The sequence below is a fragment of the Hemicordylus capensis genome, chromosome 4 (assembly GCF_027244095.1).
Source record: "Hemicordylus capensis ecotype Gifberg chromosome 4, rHemCap1.1.pri, whole genome shotgun sequence".
Lineage (NCBI taxonomy): Eukaryota > Metazoa > Chordata > Lepidosauria > Squamata > Cordylidae > Hemicordylus > Hemicordylus capensis.
The window spans coordinates 82,669,432-82,684,271 of record NC_069660.1 but is presented as its reverse complement, the minus strand read 5'-3'; the positions used below and the strand labels follow the sequence as shown (position 1 = coordinate 82,684,271).

Here is a 14,840-nt window from a genome sequence, read left to right as displayed (position 1 = left end):
ATGTTAAAGCACTTGTCCATCAAGGATGGATCTCAGTACAAGTGGCTCACCTGCTCCAGTTGTGGTAACCATCTTGGGCTTGCTGCGGGCTCCATCCCCTTTAGTGGTATAGGCTGCAACGGTGATGGAGTAGGTAGTTTCAGGTAAAAGGCCTCCTATTAGGGTTTCCTGTGCGAAACAAATATCTTTAGACCTTCAAATATATCAAACTGAGGAGAGTGTACAGCAATGCTTCTGACTTTAGGATGAGATTTATCGAATCAGTTTCAAAACATGGAGGAAACAGTGGCTCAGAGGTTTTACTAACTTCTACATGAGAGTTTTGTTTCTCAAAACTGTGTGCTCATCTCTGAGCAGAAGAATCCTCTGCACTGAGAAGACATATGCCTGCTTGCTTGAAACAGCCCAGTGGGTGTCAGAGTTTGGGAAAGTCAGACTTTTGGGCCTCTGTCAAGTAGGCCACAGCACCTTTCACCACAAGTTCCTTGAGTTGTATTTTCTGTCATCCTGGCCTCTGCCAAAAGTGTCCCAGAAAGATATACCCTTCTTCTCCTATCAGACAGGGGCTGAGAGGGTGTAGTGGAATTTCCACAGCAGCTTGGAATGACCTCTCTGCAACACCATAGTTGCAACTGCTACTGCAATGTGATGATGGAAAGTTCTATTATGAATTCTAGACAGATAATCCGGCATACAATTCTGGGCAACCAAAAAATCCCCATTTCAGGAAACAAACATGATACCAACAAAACAGAGCAAATCTGAGCAGGAAGGGAAGAACTTTAGTTACTCCATCACAACATTTTACACAGGTGAGGAGGCCAAAGACTGCTGAGTAGTTGTACCATCTCCATCCCAGCAAGAACACCTGGAAGATCAACCTGGCTTCAACTGGATACAGATACCTGTTAACAACTCACCTCTTTGTTCTAGCATGGTCCAGCTGATCACCCTGCTCTACCTCTTCCCTCTATTGCCCTTCCTTTGTGTGTCTGGTCTCTTAGTTTGTAAGCATAAGCCTGGGCAGGGTCTGTGTCTTGTTTTCATTTATGTACAGTGCCTGTCAGCAGCACAATTTGTACAACATTTTAATGGCTGGTTCCTCAGCTCAATAAGTCCCAAGCAAGCAGATATCTGGAATGTCCGGCAGCAAGGGCCTGTGGCCTAATCCCATACCCAGGGCATGAAGCACACACTCTTCTCAAGCTCAGCAAATCGTGCTGGATAAATGGGCCAAAGACAAATCGCACTGCCCAGGCTCTAATGGGGCCTCAGTAACAAGAAAATAGCACTTGTGTGAGAGTTAACACAAAGGATCATATAACAGTGTTAACAGAACATAAATCTGCAAATGAGCTCAGCCTTGCATTGGGATGGGCAGCAACAAGGTGAATCTGCCAAGGGCAACCACTTGCCATAGCATGTTCAACTGTCATGGTATTCAAGAGAGTTTGGCTTCTTAAAAATAACAAGACAGTAGGGAACATGCTGTAGGAATAGCAAAGGGGAGGCAGAGTACTCAGTAGAAAATAAAGACCAAAGGAGAGGTGAAAACAGTTCTGCCTGGGGTGAGCTTGGCCTTGTAATAAATGGCTATTGGAAGCTATGAGGCACCTCCCTAAAGCATATTCTAGATCTCACAAACCTTCTCCATTCTATTGGCAAATATGGATCCTTGCACAGGATTCCATAGAGAAATGCCTGTTTGAAGGTATCCCCCCTCCCACAGCTTGGTTTTCTAGCATAATTCCAATGATTAGTCCAGTGTACTGTAAAACTTGCTGGAGGTTCATGTGAAGAAGTCAAAATGTGATAGAAACCAGTGCACTGATGGATAGACAGCAGGATCTCTTCCTAGAGTCTTGGATTGAAACACACTTCTTATTAACATTCTTCCAACCGCTTCAGTAAAACTAGGGCTGAAGATTTCCTTCCAGTTTGGTAGCTCAAGTAAAATACAGGATCTACCCCGCCCACACCCCTCAATTCCATGTAAGTGATTTTTGCTTCATTGTTCTCTTGCAAACCCCAATTAAGAAATCAGAATAAGAGTCACCAATCAGAATGATTAATCAGAGTATAAGCAAGACTTTCCTCTCCCCCTGGAGTTTGTATGAGTGAGCAAAATCAATGGTAACAAACGGATATGAAGGGAAATGCTCACACACACAACACTACAGCTATGAACATCCCCAAAAGGTACATTCATCACCACAGTCCATACAAGAGAAAAATTATCGTACAGGGGAACAGCATGCCACTAGGATAGAACAAGAGGAAGCGGGGAGGCAGGAAAGAGAAGGTGGCCTTGGGAGGAGGAGATACCATACCAAACAAACATAGGGCTGTCACTGCAAACCCCTTCCAGCAAAGTCCTTCTGCCTAGGAGGGGAGGAAAGCCGCAAGAGGGTATGCAACCGAATCACTCTCCCCACAAAGGTAATTTTCAAGCTTGTTCTTCCAGATTTATATTTCAAAATTACTGGGGGGAAATGAATGTAACTGTTTTAATGGGATTGTGTTCTTATTACAGCTTCTGTTTCAACCAAAGGTCATAGCTGAGGAAGCAGGGTCTTTTTCATGGCTGGGATCAATGAGGTTTAAAGATTATAGATCTGATTCTGCCATATAACAAGCTGGGCCAAGGACTGAGGAGAGCAGGGTGCTCCCCCCACATCTGCCTGAAATTGCATTGCAACAAGCTGGAAATACAGATTATGGAAAATGTCAATTGCTTTTCTGCATTTAGCAGCAATCTAAATGCCAATTTGCTCAGGATTTGCTGCTGGTGGAAGCTCCACAGAGCAACTCCCCAGAACCATTTGAGGATTGGTGGGGATGTTTTGACAGCACTATGCATACAGATTTCACAAGATGATCCTCAGACCCTTCTGATCCAAGCAAACACACTTACAAATGGTACTTACGTGATCAATAGAGTCCTTAGACCTCAACTAATGGGGGACAGAGAAAAGGAAAGAAAATGGAGACAGAATTTTAAGAGACAGCTTCCAGTAGGAGAATGATGATGACAAGGCTATGGATTATTAACACATGTACACACATGATTTGGCAGTACTGACTAAAAGTGTATGCATTGCTTTCACAAGCATTACTCAGAAAATCCCATTAATCATTTCACTTTGGCACCCACCTGTCTTTTTTCACCTCTCTACGAACCCTTCCCTACATATACAGGGCTAGAGAGGGAACTCCCTTTCCACACTTCAGAGTGTGGAGTGAACAGCTACAATCCTATGAACACTTAGCTGGGAGTAAGCCTCATAGAACACAATGTGAATAAACATGAGTAGAATTGGGCTGCATATGTATCAAGTTACTCAAAGTACCTGTAACATCTACCAAATTGCCTAGGACAGTTCTAAACACCAACATTTAAAAGGGCATCTTGCTGAAGTTAGCAGTTAGGGGTATGGGGGTGCATGGAACCGGCTGGTCAAGTTCAGTTCGAGTCCGAACCAGACTGGGCCAGTTTGGTCCAGGACCCCCTCGAACCCCATTTCAGTTGGGGGGGGGTTGCAAATGAACTCCCACTTTTAAAAACTTGCCCCTCCACGGGGGTTCTCTGAGGCAGCGGGGGGTTCAGCGGAAGTTCCCCCTCCCCCGCTGGCCTTCCCTCCTTCAAAAATGGCTCATTTTGGCTGTTTTTAAGCCCATTTGGGCCTTTCCCCTGGCGCAGCCACACAGAGGCCCATTGCGCAGGCATGGCGGCCTCCAAGATGGTCACTGTGCCAGGGGAAAAGCCCAAACAGGTCGAAAAATGGCTGAACAGAGCTGCTTTTGATGGAGGGAAGTCCAGCGGGGGGGGGGGGATACCTCCGAACCCACCGCCACCTCAGAGAACCCTCCTTGGAGGGGGTAAGTTTTAAACAAAAGGAATTTTTTTAAAAAGCGGTTTGATATCGAACTGGTCTGGATTTGAACCTGTTTGCACACCCCTAGTTAGGGGATGGGCTGGCTACACTAAATGGGAGAAACTCATCTGAACATATTATACTGGCTCTTGTGGTAGAAGACCAATACAATCCTAGTGGAAGGAGGACACAGAAATGCCCTTGTAATACCTGAGGCTGGCCTCCAGGACACTCAGTGAGACAGCGATGTCTGAACCAAAACTGGAATCAGTGACCTAAGTTCCAGGGCAACAGTCCTGTTGGGCTGAAACCTGCTAAGCATTTTCCCTTCAAATTCTCAGGTCAAAACATGCAATAGCTGCACGTGTGTCAATATAAGTTTCCTTGAGTACCAGCCAGAGAAACAGCTTGCTCATCACTATAATCAATTTCCATGTCTGTTGCTTTAATGGAGTTACTGAAATTCCTGCTAAGAGTGCATTCACCTTCATTCCTGCTAAGAGTGCATGTTATAAAACAGGCATATTTCTGTGGTCAAACATGCAAGTGAACAGCAAGTACTCACCTCTTTGATTTCCCAAGAAACCTTCTTGTGGCCTGAAGGAAGGCACATGAGAATTTACATCCACCCGAACTAGCTGGCTCTCCAGTCTCCTTGCTGTAACTCCTTGAGCCTTTCTCATGATTGGAGAAAGGGCTCAAAAGGGGCGAGGGAAAGAACCCTTCAAAAGCTTACTTCCCATAAGCTTTATAGGAAGTGTTTTCCCACCCCCAGAACTCCCATAGTGCCCCACGTGAGTACGCGGGGCATTATGGGGATTCCCACAATGCTTGCTGGGAACCCCACAGTCTCCCAGCCGCTGGCAGACAATCCAAAAAATTGGGTTAAGAGAGCGCTTGCTGTTTTAACCCCGTTTAGGAGGGTGGCTGACACGGTGGATTTGCTGCGGAAACACCACCAGGATCGGGCCCAATTCTGGCATTTCTCATGTGCGGGCAAGACTGGGCTTGGCTTTGTTAGCCCGATTTTGCCTGTGCATGAGAACAGCCCCCTTCTGTAGCAAATGAAGGTTTGGCAATGTACTGGATCTGTAAAACTCAAAAGCGAGCTCTGCAGACCAAGTGAATTCTAGTGCTACTAGGGTCAAAAGCGCCACTGGAGACTGCTTATGCAGGAGGGAACTTATTCTATCTATCTATCTATCTATCTATCTATCAAATTTGTAGACCACTAGAAACTTCTGTCTCTTGGAGGTTTACAATCACATCAAACAAATTAAAATGAAAACTTTAAAACAATTTAAAACCAGTCAAATTAAAAAGCTTGGGTGAAAAAATGGGTCCTTGGGAACTTTAAAAAAGTTGTCAGAAATAGGGAGGCTCTTTTTTCAGCAGAGAGCACATTCCAGAGTTTCGGGGTGGCAACAGAGAAGGCCTGTCCCTGCATAGCCAGCAGATGAGCTGGTGGCAACCGCAGATGAATCTCTCTAGATGATCTCAATGGGCAGAGGGGCTCATGGCAAAGAAGTTCTCTTAAATACCTAAGGCCTAAGCTGTTCAGGACTTTATAGGTTATAACCAGCAGCTTGTATTGTGTCCGGAAACTTACTGGCCAGTGTAGCTCTTTTAGTAAAGGAGTAATATGGTTTCTCCAAGATGACCCAGAGACTGGCTGCCGCATTCTGTACCAACTGAAGCTTCCAGACTCCGTACAAAGGCAGTCCCACATAGAGAACATTGCAGTAGTCAAGTCTGGAGGTTACCAGCATATTACCACTGTTCTGAGGTCATTTTTCTCAAGAAATGAATGCAGCTAGAATATCAGCCGAAGCTGAAAGGAAGCACCTCTGACCACCGCCTCAACCTGGGTCACCAGGGAGAGATTAGAATTCAGAAGAACTCCCAGATTGTATACCTGTTCCTTCTGGGGAAATGTGATGATCAAAATCATTTCCTGAGCTCCAATCTCACATAATAAGTACCTCCATCTTATCTGGGTTCAGTCTCAGTTTGTTATCCTTCATCCAGCCCATCACTGCCTCCAGGAGATTATGCCTTCTCCTGATGATGTTGACATGGAGAAATAGATTTGGGTGTCATCAGAATACTGATAACAATCTGCACCAAATCTTCTGATACCTCCCAGTGGTTTCATACAGATGTTAAAAAGCACTAGAGACAATATGGAGCCCAGGGTGGGGGTGGGGGCACTATATAAAAGTTCAGATTTTGAAGAGCAAGGGGCACCATCTGGAATCTGTACAAAAGGTAGGAGTGGAACCACTGCAAAGCAGTGCTTCCCACCCCCAACCCCCTCGGATACTCGCGAAGGATACTATGATCAATAGATGCAAAAGCTGCTGAGGTAATCCAAAACGACCAACAGAATCACACTCCCTCTGCCAATTCCTAATTGAAGATCATCCAACAGGCTGACCAAGGCAGACTCCACTCCATAGCCTGTCAAAAAACCCAGTTTGAAAGGGTCTAGCTAATCAGTTTCCTCCAAGACTATCTGGAGGTGGGAGGCCACCACCCTTCAATTACCATGCCCAATCACAAAAGGTTGGAGACAGGCCTATAGTTGCTAAACTCTGAGGGATCCAATGCAGGCTTCTTTAGAAGAGGTCTAATGGCTGCCTTAAGACAGGTAGGTATCCTGCCCTCCCTCAGAGAAGCATTTATAATTTCTACCAGGCCCTCTACAACAACTCCCCCCTCCCAACAGATAGGATAACTTCAACAAGACCAAGGTTCTTGCAGAAGTAATCCAGCTCACCTGAAACAGGAAAGCTGGCCTCAGAATACCTGTGTTTCTGTGCCAATTCTGCTTTGGAATTTTCTTTCATCCAGTTGCTCCACTTCAGCAAAATTTAGTCTAAAATCTAATCCTTGTCCATTTCCATCTCCAGCAACAGCATGCTTTTTAGCCTACTTTCCTTAAGGAAAGTACGCTTATGAGATCACCCAGCATTCTGTATGTGTGTCCATGTGTGTCCCCCACAATCAACTTCACAATGCCTGGACGAATATGAATCACATTGGGTACAGCTGTAGGCATAGGGACACCTCAACAGTGTAATTTGTGATGATCCACCCCAATTCAAGTTGGCAGATGCATGGATGTTTGAGGCAAAAGAGGGCTAACCTATGGACTGTCTAACCAATCTGAACCAAACTTGGTACAGTTGTAGGGACAAATAGGGACGCCTCATTGGCATAATTTGTAATGATGTCATCCACCCTGATTAAAGATGGTGTACAAGTGAATGTTTGAGGTGCAAGTGGGCTACCATGTGTACCACCTAACAAATTTGAACCAAATTTGGTAAAGTTGTAGTGAGTGACATATAGGGACACTTCAACGGCGTAGTTTTTTATGATGTCATGCACCCAGATTCAAGATGACGGACATGTGAACATTTGAGGCGTAAGTACACAAACTTGTGGATCGCCTAACAGATTTGAACCAAATTTGCTACAGGTGTAGAGACGCATAGGGACGGCTCAAGAGTGTAGTTTTGATGATGTCATCAATTCTGATTATTCAAGATGGAAGATGTGTGACTGTTTAAGGCTGAAGTGGACTTACTTGTGAGGATGGTAATTATCAATTAAGTTTATAGGAAAAGGAAATTAAGCAGATTAGTTCTTACAAGAACAACTTGTTTAAATGAACGAACGAATGAATGAATTTTATCCGGTCTATAACCAGTTAAAATTTAAATGTATGTTTTATTTTGTTTTGTGAACTTTAAAATTTTAAAATAATACAAACTGTGCTTTAAAAGAATATAAACGATGCCTAATCAACAATTGTGGGAAGGAGGTGGTCTGAGGTAGGGTGAGGACAGGAAGCTAAGAGGCTGTTGAAATGAAGACAGTTGAAGGGGAAATTAGGTGTGAAAGGGCTGTGAGTTGGTATGGAAAACAAAATCTCCAGTTGAGGATGAGTCCAGAGGCATCCTGTTCCTTAATTCTAAGTATATTTTCATCTCTTTGGGCCACTATTTTGCACCTGGCTCTGAGTGGTAGGCCCTGAGGTTTTAGTAGAAAAACAAAGTTGATCTTGCAAGCCTGAAGTCCGCCCAGTCCTGTTCCAGACTATAATGTTCTATGCAAATCCAGTCAAATTGAAACCTGCTGAAGAGCAAATTAGTAGTAGCAAATGGCATCTTAATGGGGCAAGGACCTCCAGAGGCAAGATGCCTCTGATCCAGCAGGGCTGCTCTTATGTAAGACAAAGAGGTATTCCCAAAAAAATGTCAGAAAAGAAAAAACAACCAAGAAGTATACAATAAAATAAATGCTGATACACTATAAGTTTTAAACACAGGGCCGGCATCAGAGGTCAGCAGGGGCGTAGCAAGGTTGGAGTGGGCCCAGAGACAAGATTTTAAAATGGGGCCCCCCCCGCAAAGTCCAGGGCCTCCGCACACCCCAGGCCCCCAAGGATTTAAGTCTGATATTCCAAAATAAGTATGCTGCCTGCAAATACATTTCACTGAATACACACACGCACACGTCACAATATATAGTGATATACATTGAGTACTATACATTTGTTTTACTTTTAATGCCTAGAACACACTAGAAAGATGAATTATTAAAATGGGCCCCTCGCTGCAGATTAGCAAAGGAGACTTTCAACCATGCAGGGTGAACCTATGTTTGTTTTCCCAGAATTCTGAACAAATTCAGTCAAGTTTGATTGCAAGAGGTTTTTCACAGGAGGCCTTTAAAGCCCTTTAAGACACATCTCCTCTGGAATGGAGGTGCTGCATTCACATGTTGGCCAGATTTACCCTGAAGTCCCTGCAAGTTATTGGGGAGCAGTTCACACACAAGAAAAATAAAATAAAAGCACCACACATGCTTCACAGTTCTCACTCAGACCTTCTGGGTTGCAAAACAACTTGAACATAAGTGCATTTATCAATGAATGAATGAATAAATAAAATTAATAAAATACTGTTCCAGAAGTTTTTGCAATTTTCTGCCATGAAACAAGCCACTTATAGGACTTTTTAGATAGTTTTTTTTAAGTCAGCAAATTTTCCAAGCTGTTTCAAAATAAATATTCAGAGACTTCTCGGTCCCTTCCCCCCCCCCGCCATCCAAGCCCTATGGCAAGCAGATCCCTATATATGGGGGTGGGAAAGGTAACCACAAAAAGGAGTTCACACTCTACCTGGCAAATGCTGGTCTGGGTTAAGCAGGGCAGCAAAGGGTCTTCTGCTGCAGAGAACGCTCTGGCTGCCTCCTCCTTCCTGGCTTGCTTGGGCCCTACTCGAGTTCAGGCTTCACTGCGGCCTACACGGAGGCCTCCGTGGAAGCCCCGCCCACCCGCCGATCAGCTGAGAGGCGGGAGAAAAGGAGCTCTTGGCAGCTTGCCTGCTGCTTCCATTGCGGGCCAGCAGAACAAGCAGGAGAGACGGCGAAGAGGGCAAGTGGCTGAGAGGCTATGGGGCTGGGCAGGGGGCAATGGGGAGTCACATGAGGTGCCCCTGGGGTGCCCCTCCAGGCAGTGGGGCCCCCAGACAACTGTCTCCCCTTGCCCTATCATTGTTACGCGCCTGGAAGTCAGCATCGCTGGGTACCTGCTGAAAACTCGGGGCCCTCGGAAGGGCCCACTGCTGATCCCCAAGATCACCTCTGTGCTCATAGCAGGCGCGTAACAACAATCGGGCAAGGGGAGACAGTTGTCTGGGGGCCCCACTGCCTGGAGGGGCCCCCCAGAGGCACCTCACGTGACTCCCCATTGCCCCCTGCCCAGCCCCAAGGCTCCTCAGCCACTTGCCCTGTTCGCCGTCTCTCCTGCTTGTTCTCCTGGCCCGCAATCCAGGCAGCAGACAAGCTGCAAAGAGCTCCTTTTCTCCCGCCTCTCAGCTGATCGGTGGGTGGGCGGGGCTTCCAGGGAGGCCTCCGTGTAGGCCTCTGTGAAGCCTGAACTCCAGTAGGGCCCAAGCCAGCCAGGGAGGAGGAGGCAGCCAGAGTGGCCACCACTGTTCTCTGCAGCAGAAGAGCCCTTGCTGCCAGGTAGAGTGTGAACTCCTCTTTGTGGTTACCTTCCCCGCCCCCCCGATATATAGGCATCTGCTTGCCATAGGGCTTTGCTATGGGGGGGGGGGGAGGGACTGAGAAGTCTCTGAATATTTATTTTTAAACAGCTTGGAAAATTTGCTGGCTTAAAAAAAACTATCTAAAAAGTCCTATAAGTGGCTTGTTTCATGGCAGAAAATTACAAAAACTTCTGGAAGAAACAGTATTATATTTATTTTATTCATTCATTCATTCATTTATAAATGCACTTATGTTCAAGTTGTTTTGCAGCCCAGAAGGTCTGAGTGAGAACTGTGAAGCATGTCTTGTGCTTTTATTTTCTTTTATTTTTCTTGTGTGTGAACTGCTCCCCAATAACTTGCAGGGACTTCAGGGTAAATCTGGCCAACATGTGAAAGCAGCACCTCTATTCCAGAGGAGATATGTGTTAAAGGGCTTTAACAGCCTCCTGTGAAAAACCTCCTGGAATCAAACTTGACTGAATTGGTTCAGAATTCTGAGAAAACAAACATAGGCTCACCCTGCATGGTTGAAAGTCTCCTTTGCTAATCTGCAGCAAGGGGTCCATTTTAATCATTCATCTTTCTAGTGTGTTCTAGGCATTAAAAGTAAAACAAATGTATAGTACTCAATGTATACCACTATATATTGTGACGTGTGCGTGTGTGTATTCAGTGAAATGTATTTCCAGGCAGCATACTTATTTTGGAATATCAGACTTAAATCCTTGGGGGCCTGGGGTGTGCGGAGGCCCTGGACTTTGAGTGTGGGGGGGGCCATTTTAAAATCTTGTCTCTGGGCCCATTCCAACCTTGCTACGCCCCTGGCTCATAGGGTTCATGCAGTGGTGGTGTAGCAATTCTTGGGGCCTAATTAGGTAGGAGGAGGCCCACGGAAGGCAATTTGTCGAAGGCCTTCTGAAATCGGAAGCTGGCCCTGATTAAATATATTAAAATCAAATCAAAATCAATATGAACAAACAAAAAGTGCAAATAAGAATATTGTTCAAATAGTGCAAGAAAGCTTCATAATGACAAAATTATTTCCTAAAGGGGCAGGGCAGAAATACATGAAGCAGGCCAGCACAATGGTGGCACATACTCAATCTTAATAGATTTTTATAATGGCTACACTAGCATCACCTTTAGCATCTCTAATCTCTTCCCTGATCAGGGGAACCTCTACTGTAGGAGCAGATTTCTCTCTGAAATCTACTCCAGCTAAATGTTTAGATTTATTAAACAGTCACCTGCAGATAAAAACATTTCTCTGCTAAACCAGCCCAATTGCTTCTTAAGCATTTAGCGTTGCTGAGTAAGATAAATGGATTTTAGGAAGCCGGTGGCCTTAATAAAAAAGATTCAGCTGCTGCCACTGTTTGGGAGCAGTAGGATGATGCAGGCAGAGTTAACGCTGGCAGCTGCTATTTATGTTGGCTGCAGTGCCTTTACGACATTTCATTTTATGTTTCAACAAGATTCTTTTCAGCCATTGTCTCTCTGACCATATCTGCGGTTATTGTGAGAGTCCTATGATATGGATTTGTTGGATCAGTCCTATCCTGACATTTATATCCCCCCTGTATGTGAACGATTGCTGCAGTGAAGCTCTGCCCCTAGTGAAGCTCTGCACACATACATGTGTGCTGAATGCACAATCGTTCTTCATTGTAGCTGTCAGTCTGTTTTTAGACCAACACATTTCAAATGTATTTTGCTAATTAAATCAAGTCAAATAGTTACAGAACTCTCTTGCCAGAGGAAAGGTTGCCATGCAGGAATCCTTCCTGTTCATTAGTGTGGTAACGTCTGGTTCCAAAGCCATAATTTGGTGCTTATGTCATGAAGACTTGCATCTTTTTAACCTCCTTATGGATGTTAGCTTTGGATATGGATAAACAGGGGGCATACTTGGGCCTAAATGCACCACAAAATATCCAAATTCTGTGTCGAGGTGACTCAAATTCAGGATTATGCAAATTAAATTCACTAGAATATGCATGAATTATTTATTATTCCTGAAAACATTTGAACTTTAGCAGAATCTGGAATACACTGGGTTGTTGTCTGAGTGGATAGTGAAGCACAGAGCACAATGGGCTTAGACGGAAGCACACATAGGTTAAGCGCTCCCATCCAAAACAATAGAAGCTTAATCCATCCCTTTCTGGCTCCTGGGTTGTTTGCAGATGCTTCCCACAAATTTACATGCCTTTTGAAATATAGAAGGGCTAGAAATTCCCTCTTTAAATAAAGTAGAAAAGTTGGGAATCTCAAGATTCCAAGTTCTGTACCAGATTTTGCACTTTCTAAATTCATGCATAGATGGCAAACAACAATTGAAAAAGTAACTGTTCAATAGCAAGTAATTGCCTTTCTGATAAAAACTTAGGACCAAATCTTTTAATTAAAGACTAAAGTGCTAGGAGGAGTGCAAGATATGTTTACAAACCAGATGAGGTCCAAGGGTAAAGTAGGGCAGGACTGCCTAAGGCATAAATCAAGTCACAAGCACTGCAAACGTTTCCAGCTATAGCATAACCTGAGATACTTGATGATCATATAAGAAGAAAAAGAAAATGGGAATGGGCAGTTCAACAGCAGCTCAATCAGAAATGAACTGGGAAGCTGGACCAGAAGCTGGATCGGGTGAAACCCTACCTGCCTCTTGTCTCACCTATCCCTGTTGAGCTGGGAGCTGTAATACCACCCATAGCCATCTGCAACAGTAGTACAACAGCACAGCAGAGAGCAGGCCAGTAGCTTCACCAAGCTGCTATTGTGACACACAGAGTAAAGTACCTGGCTTTTATTGCTGGAGACCCTGGTTTGAACCTCCTTGGCAGCTTACAGGCGATGCACTTAGCATCCATTTACCAGAACAGCCCAACTGACTTTGTTGCACAGGCAAAGGAATTATGAAATACATACACACACACACACACACACACACACACGACTAGGACCCATCAAGATAGCCAGTACAGGCCCACTGTAACACACCTCAGAGGCTCGAGTTTGCCAACAAATACAACCTGTGTTGTATAAGCTCTGTGGGAAATCCCACATATCCTTAGTGTGCATTTGCAAAATAAATGGAGATTTATTATTTACATATTGGGGCTAGTCATGTGTTCCTGCTGCATAAACCTTTCCTTCTGAGTGTCTACTGTGGCCCAGATAAAGTATTCCGCTGGGGACACAGCTAGCTCTGCATACAAGGGCTGAGAGGGAGGCCAGCCACACAAGGAGGTGCTTGGAAATCAAGGAAAATGAGTTTTAACAATGTGAGGCCTAACTAAAAGCAAGCTTGCTGGAGCAGACATAAGACATATCTAGTCTAGCACCTTGTTTCACACAGTAGCTTACCAGATGCCTTGTGAAGCCATACTACCAGGAGATGAAGGCATTCTCCCTCTCCTACCACTGCTTCTCTGTAAATGGTATCTATTGATAGACCTGTCATCCGTGAATTTGTCTAAGCCCTGCTCATGAACATCAACACATCCCATGGCAGAGAATCCCATAGGTTAAATATGTACTGTGTGAAATACCTATGTAGAACACAGCAGTTTGATTTCTCTGACTTCATGCAAATCTAAGGTCAATGCCCAGACTACATGGTGCTTAAATTCAAATGTTAGGGAGACTGACAACCCTTCAATTCCTTGTCCCAACCCACAGTCGTGCCAAGATAATGATTAAAAACAAGGACAGGATGCTTACTGGTAGAAGAGGAAGCAGGAAATTCTCTCAGCACAGGGTCCTATTTCTAATAAAGCCAGGCAAGTTCCGAGATAAAGCAGCACTTGCCTGTCAATGTAAGGCACATAGACAGACTCCATTCTGCTGTCCATTTGTCAGCTGGAGGCAGGAATACAGGCAGAAACTTACTTAAGTATAAAGTACTCCAACAGGGCAATCAGTCACAAGACACAAACACTGGGAGGAATAGATGGCCCTATTTCAAGCTTTCCTTATTTAGACCTAGGAGGCAGGAAGATGTGTGTATGGCAAGGCGACTAGTCATACTTAGACTACTCCCTCTAATATTCTCGGCTGGGGTAGGGAGCTTAGAGAAGATGATACACCAATATACACCAACAAGAAGAAAAAACTGAGGAAGACTATTCGGAGTGGTCAAACACAAGTCTTCTGAGATGAGGGCAAGGAAAAGAGAATCAAGCAGCTTAGTCTAGTTGTGGCATGGAGAAGATTCCCCCCTCCCCATGGGGGTCTTGTCTTCACTTTGGTCTAAACTCAAGGGCACTGAAATTGTAGTTGTGGTGTAAGGGTTGTAACAAGCACAAAAGCCCTGTTCTGAATTATCTAGATAGATTGGGGACAGGTGATAGGCTCAGAAACATTATGGAATTAACAGATCCAAGAACACTTCCTACTTATGGCACATGACTGGAATTTCAGGGTATCAACAGTCTGTGAATAAAAGCACCTAGTATGGCAAGTAGGGATAAGGGAACATGCCAGTGGGCACCAGGAAATGTTTCCTCACTGTAAGATTTCAGGACCCCATCTTCAGCAAGACAGATCTGGCTAAACATGGATTTACAGTGCCTGAATATAGTAGTAAATCCCCTCTTTTTAAACCCTCATCCAATCTCTGCATGATTGCCTGCAGGCAGTGAAGGGTAATATGTTGTCTTTAACCTGGACATTTCTTCTCTTCTGGAAGGAATAAAGATTGATCATTCTGCTCCGCATCCTAGAAGAAAAAGACCATTGCCACAATCCCCTTCTGGCTCTATGGTTATCCTGATACATCTTCTGTTGGCCCTAGATCAAGTATATTATATGTTGCTGCACATTGGCCTTCAACACAGGAGTTCTTTCGCCTTTCTATGCATGCAGCTTTTCTATCTGCCTGGTAATAAACCAACAACAC

General features: G+C 44.6%; 1 protein-coding gene and 1 long non-coding RNA gene across 26 annotated transcripts in view; one reads left to right on the top strand and one right to left on the bottom strand.

Annotated features, from left to right (window-relative positions):
* PTPRF (protein tyrosine phosphatase receptor type F) overlaps window positions 1-14,840 on the bottom strand; it is a 759,513-nt gene that overhangs the window by 80,412 nt on the left and 664,261 nt on the right. For 19 of the 25 annotated variants that reach the window (XR_008305992.1, XM_053244735.1, XM_053244734.1 and 16 more), the window contains 2 exons: window positions 2,928-2,954; window positions 51-168 (listed from right to left, as the gene is read on the bottom strand). Coding sequence is in view for 24 of the 25 variants with exons in the window: in XM_053244735.1 (XP_053100710.1) it covers window positions 51-168; window positions 2,928-2,954 (145 nt within the window). In the remaining variant the exon portion in view is untranslated. The remainder of the gene's footprint in view (window positions 1-50; window positions 169-2,927; window positions 2,955-14,840) is intronic. The other 6 variants (XM_053244737.1, XM_053244739.1, XM_053244746.1 and 3 more) reach the window with 1 other exon arrangement.
* LOC128322789 (uncharacterized) overlaps window positions 9,835-14,840 on the top strand; it is a 61,869-nt gene continuing 56,863 nt past the window's right edge. Inside the window, exon 1 of the long non-coding RNA XR_008305995.1 lies at window positions 9,835-9,914. This is a non-coding gene — a long non-coding RNA (uncharacterized LOC128322789). The remainder of the gene's footprint in view (window positions 9,915-14,840) is intronic.